We start from the raw sequence: 20,865 nt of genomic DNA on the forward strand, positions 1-20,865 counted from the left end.
GAAGTTGTGTATCGGTGGCCTGGCGTTTCTTCAGATTGCTTTTCACACTTCATTCTTCCCCTGATGGAAAGGTAATCCTGAAGACACAAAAGTTTATAGTTTCTGCTCACAGTTGAAATGGAAAGGTGGGAGAGAGGGCCAACGATGTACTTCAGGTTGAGTCAAAGTGACAACAGGTAGACTAGTACGGGCATGAGACCTCAGAAGCTTAGTACAAGATGTGACCTCTAAACACATCTGGAAAAAGTGACAATTCTTCCCTAGGCTGGCAGTAACAGAACAACATACTAACACTGAAGTTAATGACCTTTTGCACCCATACTTTTCTCAAAAATTCAGGAGTGCTTTTGCAGGAAAAACTGAAAGATTTATTACATCTTTTACGTTCTGTTTAACCTGAGGAAACTTTAGCACAAGTTAGATTTTTTTTTAGTTGCTTTGTAGCATGACAGCTGCTTCTCCAAGCAAAAATAATATGGCATACAGGGAAAGTGGACATTTCTTCACTACACTGTCACTGTGCGAAATACAAGAACTCCTAAAATGCCTGTCAGCTGAGAATGTTACACACACACACACACACACACACACACACACACACACACACACACACACACACACACACACACACTTTTTAAGGCTGTTGCATAACAATACAAATATGCATAGCATCACGGCTCAATATTTATATGCAATTCCCCCAGTCACCAAGCCTTATTTATTATTATTATTTATCATTATTAAGAATATGCAAACTACACCAACTGAAATGACAAAGGTCTTCTCTACAGATTTACTTTAAAGACCTTTAACTTTACTTTAGTTGATATTGTACTTATCTAAAGTCAGCCATGTAAGTGTCACAATAGTGTCCTACAATTTGAACATTCTTTTGAAATACAATTATTTCACATGGTTAAAAAGAAAATAATGTGTGTACTTGGGCAGGGCCCAAAATTAGCACTATCCACCAGCAAGTGGCTGGTCGATCCTGTAAAATTTGGATACTCACTAGTCATTTGGCCAGTGGGAAAAAAACCCTGATATTGCACCTCAGTGGGATCTGGAGCCAAAATGATATTTAAAACATTAAAACAGTAAAATAACTGTTACCAGATTGATGAGCAAGAAACAACATACAACAATAAGACTTTAAGGGCTAGCACCGCAATGCAGATTAAAATGTCCACAAAGGCAAAATCAGTGGGATTAGAGCAGACTTCTCACTGAACAAGGTAAAGGGAAGTTGATTTACTTAGTCCAAGGTGAGCATCCTGGTACCTCCTAAAACACAGATGAAGCCTTCATTATCAGTGATAATGAAGGAGCTGAGAGAAATTAAGTAACCATGTTAACCATGCCTTTTCCCTTTAGCTGGTTACTGGTTCCCATGAGCCATGAACCAGCATCTGCTAGTCCAGGTCATCTTGTCAACACAAATCCACTTCTCTTCCCATCTCCCAGCCTGTTGTAGTCATATGACTACTTCTTCCCTTTGCACCTTGTCTGTTGTGTGGGCATTCCCTCTTTCATCCTCTATTACACTGCTGAGACCATGTCTGTTGTCATGGTCACCATCCTCATCATTATTTTTGGAATCTTTTCCATTATCTGCCTCCATGGTGGAGAGTCACCGTGGTAGTCTGGCTGTTGCACTGGTGTCTCGCTGTTCTGCATGCTCTCTTTCTTCTAATGACGAACAACACTGTTTTTCTCTCTTTGACCTCAATGCAAAGAAATGGAGAAAAACAATAAAATACAACCATGTGTAAATGAGAAAAAAACCTTGCTCACAAGTACAAAGGAAATATAATAACAAGCTACATGTAAATTTAAAGCTGTCCCTGAATATTTCTAAATAGATTTATGTTTAATGAAACTACCATAAACTGACACATCTGAGGCCAGACAGCAATACAGTTTTTTCTGCAAAAGGCAAAATATAACAAAGCTGCCATACATATGTGGTCTGCTGTGTTCACTGTACTTGATGGGTATTTGGAGTAGGCAGGGTACATACACATACAATTTTCAGTTTGAGACGATCATAGGGACCCAACAGCTGCTTTTTGCACCAGTGTCTTCCTGTCACATGGATCTCATAACTAATCTAAGTAATTTATTTAGCATTTGTGATAAAAGAAAATAAAACAAAATCTACACCAGGCACACTGTGGACTCTCAGTGGATGCTGCACTCAAACACCAGACGTCAGCACAACTAGCAGGAAACAGATGACTTAAGTGTAATATACAGTATTTAATAAGACGCAATAATACAGCCAATTTGAGTTGCTACGCTTAATTTACTCAGCAGCTTGTATGATTCACTTTAGATCGACTAAAGAATAATATTTATATTGAAGAAGTTCATTAGCAAAGAAATGATAATCATGTCATCTGATAACTATTCCATCCCATCCTTCACAGTATGCCGACACACACAGACGCCTTGGCAAATAGGTGTGCTGCACATCCATTTAAGGTCGAGGTATGAAGGATGGGGTTTTACATTCATTTTAACAGTCGAGAATACATGAGGTATTAAAAAAATGTGCAGGAGAAATGAAACAAGGAGAAGGGGAGAGGGTCCACATCTGTGACTATCCGTCTCTAACTGCAGATGAAAGGAAGTCGTTTGAAGTTGATGTGGTGCTATTTCTCCAATGACTCAGATTAAACACTGATGCCTGTGCCTAGCAGCACATTCATCACTTCAATGATACTTTTAGTGGCCGTTCCTCTGCCCGGGCGGAAATTAACAGCACTCTGGTGCTCTGTGTGCGCGCAAAACCCGTTCGCTCACTCACACACATACATGCACACAAATAAATGCCCAATTCTGCTCACATACAAAGACATGCAGGTGTTTCAGGCATGTAAAGAATATGTCTTCCATTGCTTCCACAACTGTATTCCCCAATCAGGGTACATAATGGTTTTTCTAAACTGTGGCCTCTTTTCACTCATCAGACTCATTCACCGGAGGAGTTCGAGACTCTTAAATTATGCCATTAAAACATTATGATGAATCATTCATTTAGCAGGTTGATTATAATTTGAATGACTGATGATGCTTGTGAAAAATGTTAAACTTGTTACGGAGAATGAAAATGACTACTTACAAGAATTTTCATCACGGTGGTCTAAATAGTGACGTGTGTATAAGCAGGAGGGAGGCTCTGTGAATTACCTTGCAGAAACTGCGACTTCTGTTTACTTGGTACAGTAGTAGACTGTTGATCCACCTTATTCATAGAACTATCTCTATATGTAATTGTGTCATGTTTATATGATCTTAAAATTGAAACATCTTGATTACATGCTGTCATCTCCAAATGAAATTCATATGTGGTAGATCAGTTATTTACTTCCAGATGGTTTGGTCTGATTGGGTGTAGAAAGAAGTCTGGCCTCTAGGGGTCTCTGTTGGGGTTTTAACACCCTTGCTCTTGTTCTAGAATCAAATAACTTCCATTTGTGCTGAATGATAGGTTGATGTGGGGTCAGGATTTATGTGCAGTGTGTGTGTGTGTGCGTGCACTAGAAATTCTTCCATGCACACAGAACATACTGTACTAAGCAGAGTAGTAGGCTATGCAGACGGCTGATCAGTAATTTGATCAGTGTGGCCCAAACCTCTGGGGACAAATACCCAATAAAAGACATTTTGGCGTCTGGATGAGCGTAAATCCATCCAATTTGGGGCCTAATTAAGTGGGACTTACATAGCACACTGGGACAGTCAGTTATAAGAGACAGAAAAAATGACCGGAGGCATCAACGTCTCTGCTGCCTCAGGAGAGCTCTAGATCCAATAAGGATGGAAATAAAAGAGGGGTCACTGTGGCTTACTTTAGTATGAAACCATCAGAATAGAGTGACATACACATACACACACACACAGAGACAGTGTTCATACAAAGGCTTCAGCATAACGACAAATACTTAACCATATGGCAAAGGAAGGAGAAATGTTGACAGATCTTAGGGGTCAAAGGTGCAGGATTAAAAGTGCACTGAGTGATTTTTGACCATTTTACGACATCACAAGCTGGCTGGCCCTTAACCCTTCACAGAGAAGAAATAATCATTTCCCCTTCAAGAATTAGAAAAACAAGACATAAACATTCCTTTAAGCTGAGCAGTGCATCCTTCTCATTTTTATATCACTGCTCCATTATCATATTATAAGCTACAGCAGCTCAAGCTGTCTTTAATACAATATTTCCCAAAGGCATAAAAGCACAGTGTGTCGCCTCTGCTATAAACAGCTATGGATGCACACAAGCAAAAACTCCATGATAAGCGCTATCTCAGGATCATAAAAGTGTTGCACTAGGGGGGGAATGTGTCCGCTCCTATATGGACAAAGATATACATGAGTCACGTCAGGCCACAAAACAAATTAGTCTCTGTCAGAATCCCTTCAGATGTCTTCCTGTGCGTTTCCAGATTTCACGGGGAGAGCAAAAAATAAAAAATAAAGGCCTCCCGCGATAGAGAGACAGAGAGCCATATCAGGAGGTCATCTGTGCTTCAAAAGGGAGATATATTAAATTCATTCATCTCAGTCAGTGGGAGTGCCAGTACTGTGGCTTCCATGTGATGAGGGATAGAGAGATCTCCCCCTCTCATTCGGCCTGCCTGGCTTACTGCCTTTGGAGGCATTGTCTGGGAAAATATCCCCTGTAATAGAGCCAGTGATTAAATAAAGACCGAGAGGTGTGTGTGCATGACTGTATTTGCATTGCGTATGCTGCGTGGATGCACATGCAAAGAACACAGTGCTTGGAAGTGGTCCTAAAGAAAGGGGAGAGAGAGGAGGAGGAGGAGGGTGATGAAAAAGGTTGAAAATGAGAGGGACAGTGATGGAGAGAACAACAGAGAGGGGAAGAGAGAAAAAGAAAGCAACAGAGAGGCCACCGGGAGGACAGAGGGGGAGGGAGGGCAGACTGCGGCCAACCTCACATTTATCATGTGTCACCACGCCATGCTCATACAACACTTACATTCACATACAAGATAGATCTAGTATCACACACACCCACCCACACACACACTACCATACACACACATACGGTGCACAGAAACAAACCATATCAACTACCACCCCTGAGGGTTACATAAACTAAATAAACTGTTCAGTGTGTGGCTGCATGCACATATTGCATCGCCTAATATAAACACATATGTCCGGCAAAGGAGAAGTTGCAGGAGAGCGGGGAAGCTAACTGTGATTCATAGCTGTTTTCATGGTGAAGTCTCAACTCTGATCGATCTGTGATAGTGTTTTGCACTCCTGCGTCTCCTTGAGTCGAAAATTGGTTGTTGAGTGAGAGACAGACGACAGGAGAGTGCGTGGAGAGGAGGAAAGGTGAAGGAGACAAGGGGAGAGGCAGAGGAGAAAGAAAGCAAAAGGAAAGGAGGGGGGGGGATGAAAAGAAGAAATGGTTTGAGTCAGATGGAGGTCTCAGCACCTGGTTTATTACCTTATGAAGGTGAGGTGTTGTGCGACGAGGCAGAAAAAGCTGTTGTTTCTACAACTCCCACGGCCAGAAGAAATGATCAATACAGCTCCTGACTATCCACATCTCTTGACAGTCCGAATGATTGAGAGAAATAAAAGACAAAACGCATACATTAGTGCCCATTTCCAGGATGTTACTTAACATCGTATCCATGATTACACGGTAGTATTTCTTAACCGGAGAAAACTGACTGAAGTGAGTTAAAATGTCAGCTCTTAAGAAATGGTCATTCATACATCAAAAAAGATTTACTTAACTGCAATTACAGCCTGTTCTGCAGTTGTTACTGTGTCACTTTATTGCACTTAATACTGCGTGGGAGTGACCGTGTGAAGAATGATGTGTGTATTAGTTGGAGCTGTGCTTTGAGAGCAGAAAGGTGAGAAGGACGCAAATGCTACAGTCTGGCTACTGTGGTGCCACTGACAATTTGCCAGGAGACTTTCAATTTATGCCTTTATTTTGCAGCTTATTCCATTTACCAGAGAGGAGGCAGCGTTCCCTGGCTGATACCTAATTCTGTGACAAATTCAGAGATGGTGGGATCCTTGGGGGACTAATAAATGGGTTTCCAAGCTGTCAGTATTGTTGTGTTGACATTGCATCTCACAGCACTTCACCAATTTCCCTGGATCGTGCTTTTCACTGCTGCAAATATGTACGGTTCATCCATGTCAGAGCTAGTGAGGTGTAGTCTGATGTAAAAGTCCTATTTTGCTTATTTATGCTGCATTTCCTTTCTATGCCGCCTTCTATAGCCTATCCAGCACTACTGGTCCCTCTCTATTTCAGTCTACTGCCATTCATCTCTCTTTTCATTTTATAACTCTTTTCTGTTGGCAACTTGGTGTGAACAACTTGTCTCTATTTATTTATTGTGCATGTATTTACTACATTGTCACTGAAGCAGGAAAGCTGGAAGAATGGGAAAAACACACTGCATTGTAAGCATATGGCATGTACCCTATTGCTCCGAGCCCTCACAGTCACACATCTTTACCCTTGTTGACTTCTCCCTTCTTCTTCTTTTCCTTCATTTATCCTGCCTCCCTTCTGCTTTCTCTCCCTGCCCTGTGACTGAACCCAGTGTGTGGACTGACTGTGATATTGGCTGTGTGGGTGACAGGCTCGCTGATGTGATATCTGAAGGGGAGAAAAACAGATCAGCGTCTCTTTACTTAACACCCTCCCCCACTCACCAGACGCTGATGAAGAAAGGACTGACTAGAGATACTGTAGTAGGGAATGTTAGTCATTTATTTTTTAAAAGGTGGCTATCTCTCTCCAAAGGCCTTTTTGAGTTCAAGGTATCTTAAAAAGTCCATAAATAAAGAAAACTGATGCAAAAGGAAAGAATTCAGATTCTGATTGTTTGGAAGTTATGACTCTCTCAAATCTATGTATCTCTCCTACGCGTCATTACATACAACATCACCCAGGCTTTCTTAGACAGTGATATACGATGATCAACTCTCTGCATTCCTCTGCTTGGGAGTACAAAATAAACCTGACCTTGGGGTTAGTAATGCATTTACATTACCGTGAGCTCAATGACTCAAATATCTCAGAAAACATAACTGATACATCATTATGAACTGCAGTATTACATTTACCTTTACATTTAGAAGGAAGGAGGTACTCTCTTCAGGAGTCTTTTTTAAAGGTAGAGAGAGGAATATATAATACAAAAAGAAAAAAGAGTATTATGTGTTGATTCACTGACAAAAATATATTCTTACATAAGAATTTAATATGACATGTAAATTAATTAGAAACTGTGCAACAGCTTTATCAACAAAGTGATGCTACAATGACTGATTTTCTTATTTAAATGTATTCCACCAGGGAGAGCAATTGATGCATTTGGCACGTTAAGTGTGATCTCAGGGTGAGAAGCTTTAGATAGGAAGACCAAATAAAAACTCTCAGTGGGTCATGAAGTGGATCTTCTTCAATAGCTCTCCTCCTCTCCTGCTGTCCTCATCCCGCCCCACCCCAACCTCAGCCATCGATCAGGAACTAAGCGCCGTCTTTTAATTGGTTGGACGAGGTCGATTGCCCGTGCAGACAGCGAGAGGCCTGAAGGGGTATTGGAGAGCCTGGAATGTGTATGTGTGCCAGCCAGTGAAAACACTGAGATCCCTTTAGACTCCCTCTTAGGGCAATCATAGTAATGAAGTGAGAATCTGTGGTTCAGAAAACCAATGACCCACTGATTAACTGACAACTGAAGGAAACAAAGAACTTGAAGCACATTTTCTTGCTTGCACCAAGAAAAAAAAAACTGTTTTTTGTTGTTGTTTTACTCGTATTTATCTTTTGTGGGAAAGACCTGAATTGTTCAGTCTGGGCATATGTTTTTTTGTACTAGAACAGCTAGTGCATGTATATTCATAAAGAGAGAGGATCATAACCAGCTGACAGGTAAAGCAGATGTTCGCAGTGATATGCTGTCACTACAGTACATTCTTTATCACTTTAAAGTAAGCAGACAAATCTTTTGTAATTATACACAACTGATCTATTCTGGAGACATAACTAAAGAGTAATATTTATATTAACATCTGTATTAGTGAGACAAATATGTCGTTATTGTCATTAGCATCAGTAGCACTTTCATATTTTCCACAGAGGTGATATTGTTAAGAATGTAACAATAAAACACAGATAATCAGCTTTTTAAATGCAGGCCTAACTGGTCAAAATAATAAAACAAACAAACCAAAAAATGTATCTTATAACCTTTAGCTCCCTTCCCTTTTCTATTGTGTGAAGTGGTACTTTCATCTGCCATAAATTCAGTTCCTAATCTAAACCTCCACTTAACACTTCGTCTTGCATTTTCTACTGACAGGAAAGTATTTGATTCTGCAATAAGGAAAACATGTCTGTGTCTCATGTAGAAAATTAAATTAAAATTAGTTCTAGAGAATGAGTTGAAGCTGGCTAATCCGACACACAAGTTCACTCCCTGTGGCACCTTGTGTACTGATGGTAAACTGATCTCATGGATGATTTGATTGCTTCCAAACTTTTAGAGAACACAACAAAGCTAAAGTGAATTATTTAAGAGTAAACACAGTTAATGAAAGTTTTGAAATAATAAATAAACAGCATATGTAAGAATAGTTCTGTGGTATTTACCCTGACTGACCTCATCTAAGACTGAACTAGCCTTGTGGATTGGACATGCATTTTGAACTTAACATGAGAAACCCAAAATGCAGTGCAGCTGGGAACGCACTATTTAAAATCCCATTGTAAGCTCAATTTGGCTCTTATGACTTTCTAGATTATAGAGTCTGTACTGGTCTGCACAAAACGGGGCCAGGGATAGTCAGCATTAACTCTGACTATATATTCAGATACAGATCTCTTAAGGAAACCTCACAAATGAAGTCCGTCCGTCTTCTCACACTGCAAACTATTGTTATACCAACTTCTGACATTTCGAAGATGTGACTTCTAAATAAAGGCTTTTGGCATTCAGGTAGCATTTTAATTCATAACTGAGTTAGTCTCTGATGAATAATTTCTGATGTAGACTTGGGGTCAGACCAGCCTAAGCTTTGACAAAAAAAGATTTTAATTAGCTGAAAATGGACCATTTGGATATGATTGTGTAGTTTGTTCTGAAATCTGAATGTGTCATGTCTGACCACAACTGTGCATTTGCAAAGGTCAGTCATTAAATGTGATGTTCAGAGTTGATTAGGATTTTATAAGTCTTGTGTATTTCCAGCCTAATAAACTGTACTGGAGGATGAGAAAATAAATCTACACTCCAGCCAGTCCCATTGATTTAGCATGGATTTAACTGGATTTAGTTTTGGCTGACTTCCCAACTCTGCCTCAACTACTGTATCTATTTCATTTTACAGTGAAAATGAAATCTAATCAAAGATAAATTCAAACAACACTGAAAAATTAAGATCTGCAATTCCCTATATTGCTTTAAATTTAGATATATTAATCTAAAACTTTTATAGACTTAAAGGATCGTCAGTGAATTGAGTCCACACATGGATATTTTTCTTACTTGTGGTGATTCTGCGAGGCGTGCAAGTAAATTTCCTTCCAGGACAGCCAGCACTGGATACAGTCACTGAGGTTTTGCTTACTGGAGATCTCGTAGCACTTAAAGATCTTGTCCAGAGAGATGCTTTGGAAGCACAGGCGAATGATCTCATTACTCATCTGCAACACAGCAGAAAACAAACACTGTCTCACACACTTGTCACAAATAATGAGCTTCGGGGGACCAAGTTACAGACACTGAGATTTACATTTATTACACGCTCAAGTGCTGAGCTATAATAACAAGTTACTGTTATACAAAACCTCGGGTACGAAGTAGTCTTACAGTACAAAGTCATTAGCTACAAAAAGGGGACAAACAGCAAGCAAAACCAAGGTATTAGCTTATTCATTACTCGCTCCAGAGCACACGTTTTGGTTTTTATAAAGCTCAGCTGAGGAGACAGAAGTATTATACTGGTTGGAGTGGACCGTCTCAGTGTAATTTCTGGCTCTGGGTCCGATGAAGTCCACTGAGAGGCTTAATTTACTTAGTGATTAAAGTTATTAAAGTTGGCTAAAATGACTAAATTCAACACATAAACATCATATGAAAGGCAAACCAAAATGAAAATGAATAATTAACTTTGTTTAACTGGGAAAATAAATCCAATATTAAATTGCCTGCATGCACCACAGCTGTTACAGTTTAATTGTCCTGATCATTGCCACACTGAGAACATAGTGCAGAGGAAAAGTTTGACACAGGAACTGAAATGGAAAAAGACAGTTTAGCTGTTTAGCTGCAGAACGGCTGTCCTTTCTGCAATAGCAGCTCTCTAATTATAATAACACACATCAACACATCACATCATACACCAACTGTATATAGGCAGGTATGATGTATGTATCTAATTTCTACAGACACTTATGAACCAAACACACACACAGCACAAAAAATATGAAAACAAGCACTTCACATTTCACTTCCAAATTGAAAAATCACACTCAAAGCATGAAAACTAACAAAAAACAATGTGTAACTGTAACAAACTACACTGAAAGAATTCACTACTCAGCTCACCCTGTCATGAAACCATGTTTGAGACGTGACATAGGTTGAATCAAGCCTCCAGCCTCTGTGTATTCCCTCTAATCCCAGTGAAAATGGAAATTCCATAAAAATAGTCATAAAAAAATAAAAGGGATCATTCTATGACAGCTTGGATCTGGTACCTCTTGACTTTCACACTAAAGGTCACATATGGCATTGGCTTCAATTGACAGACCTTAAACTTACTTTACACTTGAGGCCTTGCTGTGTAACACTTTGCTTGAACCGAATATTTGATCACATTCATAAGCTTAAAGCCCCAGATTGAAGTAGTTAGTTGCATATATCCCCTGCAGGTTTAGTCTAACCCCCAGATGTGGGCCTGAGCAGGACGAGGCACATCTGTATTGATTCAAAAGGAGACGCTCGCACATACATGCTCATGTGGGCACACACATTTACAGGCTTAAATACACAAATCGCAGGCAGACATACACACACACACACACGCACACACAGGTGTGGCTGTATACCACAGAGGGAAAAAAAGCTAAGGTTTAAAGTGAGTGTAATTCAAGCAGGCGCACATTTCATAAAAGCCCCTATTTGATGTGCTGGGTGTCAGTCAAGCATGCAGTCTGTGACACACACACACACACACACACACACACAGGTACGAGGTTATAAGAGAGGAGGAAGCAAGGCGGAGGAAGGAGAGGGTGTAATTATTGAGGATGATGTGTATAGAGGCCTATGTGGAATGACAGCTTCCCTTTCATTTCTCTGATCACTGGTTTAATCCTGACAGAGCTACAGCGGGCCACGGAGCTGCTCTGTCTGCCTGCCTGGGCTCCAACACACTGCCTCTATATCTGTGTGTGTGTGTGTGTGTGTGTAGTGGCACGTCTGTGTGTGTGTGCACGTGACAGGATGACACAAACTAAATGTAGGTGTGTGCATCTCTGTATTTGCTTGTGTCAAAATATCACAGTTTCTCGTGTGCACCTGTGTTTTTTACTGTTTATGTGTGTGTGTATGCATGTGTGCAGGACACGTAAGAGTGTGTGTGTGTGTGTGTGTGTGTGTGCTCTCCGCCCAGGAAAATGTGTTGTACAGGCTGATTGCAGTGGCAAGCAAATGCCGCTTTTAATGAAGGAGGGGGAGAGAGGAGAGGGAAACACAGGAAATTAAATTGATATGTAAATGACGGAAATTCTCATTTGAGCTGAAGGTTGAGAGTGCTACAGCATTAACCAGCTTATGAGTTAATAATGATTTTTTCCTCCCTCCCTCCTTTTCTTTCCTTCTCAGTCTGACTCCCTCCCTCTCTCTCAGAAAAAAAAGGATGGGTAGTGGAGGGAGGAGGATGGAGATGAAGACAACATATGTCCCTGAATCCTAACTCTCCAGAGATTCCCCCCTAAGCTCTTGTATAATCAGTTTCCTCAGAATCTGGACCTCTTCAAAAACATGCATTACAACAGGCCAGTCTTGACTTTAAAAAGTACATATCCACTGGACTTTTTGTTCTCCCTTCTTTTCTAACTACACGTTTCATGTTTTTTCCCTCTGTAAAAACAACCAGATGGTGTTGAATATATCTCAGATGGACATGGAGGAGACGAAGGGTGTCGGACAGCTTGTAATAGTGGTGTAGTTCCGTGTAGCGGGGAGAAACAAAACAAAGACAACATCAGCTGCAGTTACAGAGAGCACCAGAGGCAAATGACTGCAGAATGATCACTGCAGCTATTATCAACCACTAGGGTTATTATTTTCTCTCCCCTCTCTTTGGTATTAGCTGGAACGAAATAGCTCAGTCAAAAGTCCCTGCCCCGCAGCCTTCAGTGATTGGAAAATGATATTAAACCAGACATTGTGTTCCCCAGTGCAAAAAGAGAAGAGGATGGGAAAGAAGAGAAGAAACACAAAGCTGCAACAAATGAAGAAAATGGTTGAGGCCCTGCAGGAGAGAGAGGGGGCAGTGGCAAGTCACACACACACAGACTTGAAATACAATGCAGACTCGCACAGACGCAGATGTGTGCACACACACGTATACAGAAAAAACACAATGGGACACATTAAGTGCATGCATTACACGTCACACACACATAAAAAGATGCAGACAACCACACACGCTACCATGACACAAATGGACTCTGATTAGAAAGTATTAGCCAAAAAACATCAGACACAAATGGAAACCACATCAGTGATCTGGTTCTGCTCCAGAGAAGAAGGAGAGGGCCTTGCTGCCTGATGAAATCCTTTTCTCTGCAGAAAATAAACAAGACATTTTCCATCTCTATTATTTCATACAACTGGAGGGGGGAAGAAAGCCTCCCAACCATGAGACGAGATGGAAAACATAAAGTGAGCGGTGCTGCAGGAGAGACTGTGGCCATCTGAGACGCATAAAACACAGAGAGCCACAGGTTTCCAAGTTCCTGCATGGTCAGTGACAGCATACACCACTGCAGGGGAAGCGAGCTGTTAAAAATACACACATGTACACCGAGACGCACATACATTTGTATAATTACACGATATGCAGACATACAAGCATAGATTCATGTCAGCAGTGAGGCCTGCAGACTGCTGGCCTGCTCAGCACAGACAGGGTGATGAACATGCTTAATGAAATTCTACTCCACAAGCCGACTAACTCCCCTGGTTACAAAGTCCATAGTGGCAGGACCAGAAATTAAGTGCTTTACAATGTCTTTGGTCTGGGTTAAAGGTACACACTTAATACCATTAAAGGTTTAAATGCACCTCAGAAGCGTCACCGTAACAGCGTTTGGGCTGTCAGATCAGCCACATCCAAACTTAAAATTACACCAAGTGTTTTGTTTGAGCCAGGACGCCTTGATGTATTATCAAAGGAATAAGTGAGAGAGAGAGAGAGACAGGGCAGAGGAAGAAGATGAGGAAGACGTTGAAAGAGAGGGACACATAAAAGACTAAGAGAAAAGAAAAGTAATGCAATAGGGCAGCAAATGATTGTAACAATGAGGGTTCAGAAAAATAATTACTTAAGGTTAAACATTTCCCCTTGGCCTGTGGAGCTGTCAATTGAAATGAAAGAGCTGCGGTAATGAAAACAAGTGATCGGGCCTTTTATTCAGTGCATTCACTCTCATATTGTAACTCTGATGTTTGAGCAAACAGGATGAGTGGGGGTGGGCTTCGGGGATGATCATGTTTTATCAGAATAAGACAAAAACCTAATCCAACTGGAGAGCTGGTCTACATTCTGACAGCGAAAGATTATCTGTTAATGTTGCTCCACTGACTTATCTGTGGAATACATGATTGCTTGTGTAAATGAACTTGAAGTAGCACGTCTATTAATTATCTACAACAAAGATGTTTGAAATATTAAGGCTGGATCGTTGGCCAAGGCTGTGGATGCGCAGCATGTAGGTATGTGTGAGAGTAATGGGAGTCAAAGACAGGCAAAGTAAACAACGATTAAGCAAAAAAACTGTGGTGAAAAGCAGGTACCTTGAAGAACAAACCTCTGATCCTCTCTCTGGTGTTTTAGTGGCTGGAGCTGACCCAGATGATGCAGGTGAGACTGACAATGTGTTGAAGCTTAAGAGCAACATGGCTTGCCTTAAACTGGCTAAGCTCTTTACAGAGCTTCTTCAATCTAGACGAGTAGGGTAGGTTTGCACAATCCTGGACATAACATATCCATCTTAAACACGCCTCTCTTCTCTTCTGTCTTTCCTATGGACAGTTGCAGGTTTTAATCTACAAATATTTTGCACTGCACCTCCAGTTGATAAACGGTGAATGTTAAGCTATGCTCCATATTTAACATAAAAGAGATACACTGATAGAGCGTAGTGTGCTTTGGCTCCTGTACGTGCACATACTGAGACTTCACCCCCTCATGTCTTTTTCCATTTCCCATCTAAATACATGAAATAAACTCAAAACACTGCCATCATGGTTATGTATACAGCAAGGTAACTGTGTGTGATTTGAGCATTAGCCAGTGTCATCAGTCATGGAGAGCCTCAATTCCACAATCAAGCAGGTACTGTTGGGCAGAGTTGGCCCTACAGTGTTAAATGGATTGTTTAGCTGGCTAAGCCAACTCAGAGTTGTAAAGCACAGTGGATAAAGCCTCAATATTCTCTGTTTTCCTATAATTCATCATTCCGTGTCTCCATGGTGGCTTTACACCAGCCAATATGCTGTGCTGGACAAGATACATGCTGTGTCATACTGCAAAATGCTGCAAGCCACACCTTGCGTACGATTTGAAAGTTAAGAAAAAGCAGTCTGATGCAGAGATGTGACAGTTAACTTATCTGAAATGACAGTTTACGATTGTTTTAAATCAACGCAGCAGAACTTTTTCAGTCCCAGGAATGATGGGTGCATTTCTGTTACACAAACATCTCCACAGCAATGAACAAAATGTATTATATATGCTTGTGGATGTTGCGTTGAATGAAATTGGATGAAAAAATGAACATGAACATGAAGTCCAGATATGTCGTGTTTACCAGCACGTTTTGTGGAGAGGAAGAGGTGAAAGAAATCAGTGTACAAAGGGAGCTAAGGAAAGGTTGAAATTATGTTGGAAACAGGACACAATGAAAGGAAAAGCATGGATTGGAAGACAATGTTTAGAAATGGAAGGGGAGAGATGATGGAGGTACAAAAAGCTGAAGACAAAGAACGATGAAGAATGTGTATAGGTGAAGGTGAGAGGTGGCGAGTCCGGTGCCTCATTAAATAAAATCTCTAAAGAGTCAGAGTCAGGAAGCAGATGCTGGAGCTTCAATGGTCTTTGAACAGAGAATCACAGATCAAAAGATAAAGTCTGTGTGACCTTTTAGACAGCATCCCCAGAGAGACGAATGGAGAGACAAAGACACCCACACAAACACACACACTTACACACTCACAGAGCCCCTTAGGCTTACTCTCCATTCTCTGTACTGGCGTCTTGTCCTTGCTGGCCTCCTCAGGGCTGCGCTGTAGGCCTTCCTTTGGGATGTATACAACTGTGTTGTCCACCTTCCTACAACCATTATCTGTGCAGAAAGCAGATTTCATAAAACATTACACATCACACAGCTACATCAAGGGTTTCCCTGAATTACTTGTGTATCATGCAGAAAAGAGGTTTGTGTTCCTTTCAAAGTATAGCAGATGCAGTATAGTCATATATATCATCTCAAGAGAGCGCTGCTCTCAGAGGTTTTTATGCCTACAAAGTGCCAGGGTAAAAGAGTGGAGAGTACCGAGAGAGTGGCACTCTAAGGTTTTCTGTGTCTACAAAGCACAAGGAAAACAGCTGCTATGTTGCATGGAATGAAATATGCAACTCACTTTGGATTTCAATTTGCAACCTTCAGCGAGAGAAATCAAGTGTTTACAACCTAAACCAGCAACGGACAAGAGGAAGCCAAAAATAAACTTCCCTCTACTCCAACATAGGCAGTATAATATATCATTTACGATATGATTTTAATGTGTTGTATTATAAAATATGATAACAAAAATTCAGATTGTCCAACTTTTTGGCATAATGACATCATGCACAACAACAAGCATGGTTAAAAGTGAAAGTAATAATGGTTCCACAGTGAAGGAGCAAACAAGAAGGCAAAAAAAGATCAGATGTAACCAAACAAACCACAGCAACATTCAAAGTGCAAGACTGTAACAACAAATGGGATAATAAAACAAACATATTTCACTACCTCAAGCAGAAGCAACTAAGGAGAAGAGGACGAGGAGAGCCAAAATCATGTGAGGAAAGCTCAACCAAAAATATTATGTCATATCGTCAAGAATGTCATTATTGCGGGTATATGATGGAATAAAATATCATGATATTATTTTATCGCCAATCCCTCATATGAGGGAAGCAGCAGGCAACAGTGTGCAAGATCATAAAGAGTAATGAGGGACTTTAAAGGCCAGTGTGTTGGTGAGCCCACAGCTTCTTGTTATCAGTTTTCACTGAGGGAACAGTTAGGATCAGCATAAAGAAGATGGCTGGGCATCATCAAAACACACTTTCATACCCAGCGGCAGCAACACGCAACCCTCCATTAGCCTTTAAACAGAGGAGCTAAACAAGACAAGGACAGGAAACGATGGAGAAAAGAGAAAAATAATGAGCTAACTCAGAGCACAGAAGGTGAGCAAAACAGCTAAAAAGTACATGACAAATCTGTTCTTTTGCCAGCCAGTGGGTATTGTTTTACTGCTTGTATACCTGTTTGTTCTCTCTGGACATATTTTAATGTGCGTGTTTCAATGTGTGTGTCTGGGTGCTCTGGTCACTTAACCTTTGTGAGGCTGAAGTGAATAGATGAAGACAAAGTGATTGAGCTGCAGCCTTGCTCAGAGCCAAATAAGTGCTTTGCATGATTGCTACCACTCAGTTTGACATGGGAGTGAAATCTGTATACCCGGGAGCTATAGTATTACCTGTGTTCTCCATTTACATACATATTTATGCTGTGCAGTCACAGGGGGCAAATCACCATGACTTCATTGTTATTGAATCTTGAAAGTTTAGAATAAAGTTTCGAGGAAGTATAAAAAAAAAAAAATGTTTACCCCGCAGGCCTGATTTGAGAGTCTAGGAATTTTAAATCCTTGAAAGGCTTTTGATTGTTGGTGTATTGACTGAAAACGATATTGCAAAATGAGAATTTGCAGGAGGCTGAGGGAATGAAAAGGATTTCTGTCAGGATTATCCAATCTTTGTCTGATTATCCGGGAAACATGGAGCTGTGTCAGGTAGAGGAGGTTTGTAATTGTGGGTGTGCAGTTTCTGTTTACTACGAGTGTGTGCCTGTGTGTGGAGTGTGTGTTGCTTCTTTGAAAAGCAGTGGCATTTTGTACACTGATTGAGATAATTAGCATGAGAATTGAACCATCACAACTTACCATGACGCTGTGTGATTACTCCTGTGTATCTTTCAATTCAGCTAGTCCATCAGCATTTACCTTTTGGATTTTGCAACAACAGAGAGCATATCTTTGGCTGCAACATTAAAAAAACAGGTCCAAATTGTAAAAGCACCTGTTGTTCCACATGAAACAGATCAATTCTTGGCCGTCAAACTGACATTTTGTAACAAGTAATAGCACCATAACCTTGAAGGTGATGAACTCTTCTTTCAAGACGGAATGTTTTGTACATATGACAGAGTAATTCTTCGGTAGCTTTAGTGAAACTGATAAAACGTGCTGCTGTTTAGGAAGGGTTTGGCTGAGATATAGGATCTTTTAAAAGGACAGACAGAAAGAATAAAAAACTGTGTCAAAGGTTCAACCGCAATAGTTTGATGGATTTGGAAGCACAAAGGGAGGGTGAAACAGAAGGCTATGTTATATTTTTGAAACTCAATTTTTAAAACCATGATCACAGAAGTGTCAGAATATCTTGCCTTGTTACATTTATTCATATCACATACAATGTAAAACTTCTAGCAGACAACAAGTTGCTTTAGAGTAGCAGGCAGGACTCAAAGACAGAACTGAGCTTCAGCAGGAGGTGAGAAAATGTAAACAGAGATGATGAATATCTGTGGCTGGTTAATGTGGAGCAAAAGAGACCCATAAACATTTGTTTTATAGCAGTGGAGAAGGGTTTTTTTAGAACCACAACCTAGTTTATTGTCCTCTGGTGGTGAACTGTCTCCTCCTGTTTGACTGAGGTACCCACCTGTGAGGCTGACGAGGTGGCAGGACATGCTAGTGGTGTAGTTGTCCTTGATGCTCTTTTCCCAGTAGGTGCTGAAGGGAACCAAGGGGGCATGCAAACAGGTCATCCTGATCAGCTCTGGGTGGGGCCGCATCAAAACGTCTCCTCTGTGATTACCGTCTCTGACACATGGATGTAGTAGGCCAGCTGCTCTACCACCTGTCCACGGAAAAGAGTGAAGCAGAGGAAAAATGAATCAGAGCAGTGGAGAAGGGAGGGAGAGGTATAAAAGGGAACAGAGGGATAAAAGGGAGGGGGTGAACGAATTAAAGACATGACAGAAAGGGCAGTGGACAAATGGGCAAATGAGAAAAAGGGGAAGAAATTGAAATGAGAGAGAAAGAAAGAGAAATGAAAGAGTAAAGCAGAAAAGGGAGACAGGGGAGAGACAAAGAGCAAGATCATAATGGGAATGAAAAATTTCCAAAAGGCGCAATACATGCAGAGACACCCAGAAATACATAATTAAATTATGGCATTCAGCGATTCCCTTTTGTGATCTCTCGAAAGCAGGAAACCACTGCAGCCATGAAATGGGAGACATTTTTATTAATTCCTGTGGGTCTCTTTAGATGCAGCTCACTTGGTATTCAGGGACATCATTACCAAAATCTACAAAAGCTCTTATCAGTTACAATACTGCATAGCACTGGGTCTGTGTGTGCAGGAGTGTGTGTGTGTGCGTGTGTGTCTTTGACAAGGCTTGGCAGCAATCTCTGCTTCACATCTTTTGGCTTCTGAGGAGAATGGGCAGTCCAGCTTTTCTACAGTGTTTTTGACATTTCCATTAGTCAGGATGAAAGCTAAACAGGTATCAGACAAGCTGGACAAGGCTGCATAAAGAGCTTGAACAAAATCATTCAAACACCTCTCTCTGATGGGGACATCCAGGTACATGCACACCAGGCTAATAAAAAAAACACACAACTTAACACTGTTTCATCCATTTCTACTTTCAGCCACAATTTCCTCTATCAAAATGTGTTAGCTACTTGAACATACTCATAGGAATTAAGCAGCACCCCCCAGGGATTTTCAATGTCAGAACATTCATTATAGGGCTCAATGGGGCACAACTCTTTCATTAAGGGCTCCATAACACGTCTCACTGGGGTTCAGTCGTTATCTGCCGGTGCAGCACTCGACTGCAGCTACATTTGGTTTGGGGGGGGGGGCATCGGTTGTACCTGTGAGGGCACGGAGGATTCCAGCTGCCATGGCCGTGATGGAAGTGTCCTCGGTGGAAGTAACCAGCTTCCTCTTTCTGTCCTTCAGCCACAAGTCCTTGGTTGCACCAGGAATGATCCATGGAACTAATAACAACTTCTGCTGGATGGTGGGTCCAAGGACAAGAGGACAAGAGAGAAAAAAAAGGTGGTTATTTTGTGTGATATTGTCAACGTGCAACTGTGCACACACCAGAGAAACAGCAGGAAAAGTTTGTGCAATTACTCCCAATGACATGTACGCCCCAATTATAACAATGTATATGATAATTGAAGAAGGCTGTCTTCTAACTCTGTGAAGCCCCCCAACCCCCAATCCACCTGGTACTCTTCCTCTCCAAATTTAAACATACAAGCAGGTGGTCCCTCAGCTACCTCCAATATTACCCAAATGATATCACTATGCAGATTATACATGGAGCTGTCTTGTCGAATAACGCTAACAGGCAGGTACAGCAAAATGTGCATGTGCCAGTTTGTGATTGCAGGGGTGTGTGTGTGTGTGATCTTTGCCCATGCCCAGAAGCTGTTATTTTCAAGGAGAAGGTGCATGTACACACACACATGCTCACACTAAAGCATACATAAACACTGTGCAGAAAGCACTTTGGGTCACCGTATGTAAATGGCAGCAGTTTGTTCCCAGGCAGAGAGTGGTAATTATTTCTATTAATTCAACTGATGAGAGGACAGTGACTGTGCAGGTTCACCGAGCACACACAACAGCAATGTCTGCCTGCTCTCCATATTCTCCAAATGAGTTCTTTTTCTGATATTTACCACACTAAAATTAAAATGAATCTGCACAACTGAAAAAAAAGAAAAAGGACTGACTCACGCTATAAAATGAAAAGGATAGGTAAATTAGGTGAGATTACAGGAAAACAACAGGGAAACGGGTAAAAGACAGGAAAAAAAGCATTAACTGGGTTCTGTGCTTTTTTTGTAAACTTCACTAACCACATTTGTCCTGGCTCTAAGCTGTCTCTGAAATTCTAAAACACCATGTGAAAAGAAAAATCTAATTTTGTTCATCGGGTCAAAAGATTAAGGGGAACTTAACTACTTAGCACAGTTAGAGCAGAAACCTAATTATTTGACCATGTATAGACTTAACCTATGTGTCCTAAAGGTGTTTTGACTCAGCACATTTAAGCGACATAGACTCAGGGCAGCAACAGTAGTAGTAGTATTGTATTCACAGCAGTGTTGTGTGAGGAAGGAAAGATAACTTGTAATACTTGTATAACAGTTACTTTGAGAAATACTTATTACTTTTAGTCTA

General features: G+C 40.9%; 1 protein-coding gene across 1 annotated transcript; it reads right to left on the reverse strand.

Moving 5' to 3' along the window:
* Window positions 1-6,548: 6,548 nt before the first annotated feature.
* LOC113747626 (uncharacterized) lies at window positions 6,549-19,676 on the reverse strand. The gene is made up of 5 exons (XM_027287923.1): window positions 19,542-19,676; window positions 18,316-18,513; window positions 15,525-15,661; window positions 9,570-9,727; window positions 6,549-6,673 (listed from the first exon to the last, which is right to left on the reverse strand). Exons 1-5 carry the CDS (start codon window positions 19,570-19,572, stop codon window positions 6,568-6,570), a joined length of 630 nt encoding a protein of 209 aa, XP_027143724.1. The 5' UTR covers window positions 19,573-19,676; the 3' UTR covers window positions 6,549-6,567.
* Between the last annotated feature and the right edge of the window lie 1,189 nt (window positions 19,677-20,865).

This window comes from Larimichthys crocea, chromosome XIV (genome assembly GCF_000972845.2).
Source record: "Larimichthys crocea isolate SSNF chromosome XIV, L_crocea_2.0, whole genome shotgun sequence".
In the NCBI taxonomy this organism is placed as follows: Eukaryota; Metazoa; Chordata; class Actinopteri; family Sciaenidae; genus Larimichthys; species Larimichthys crocea.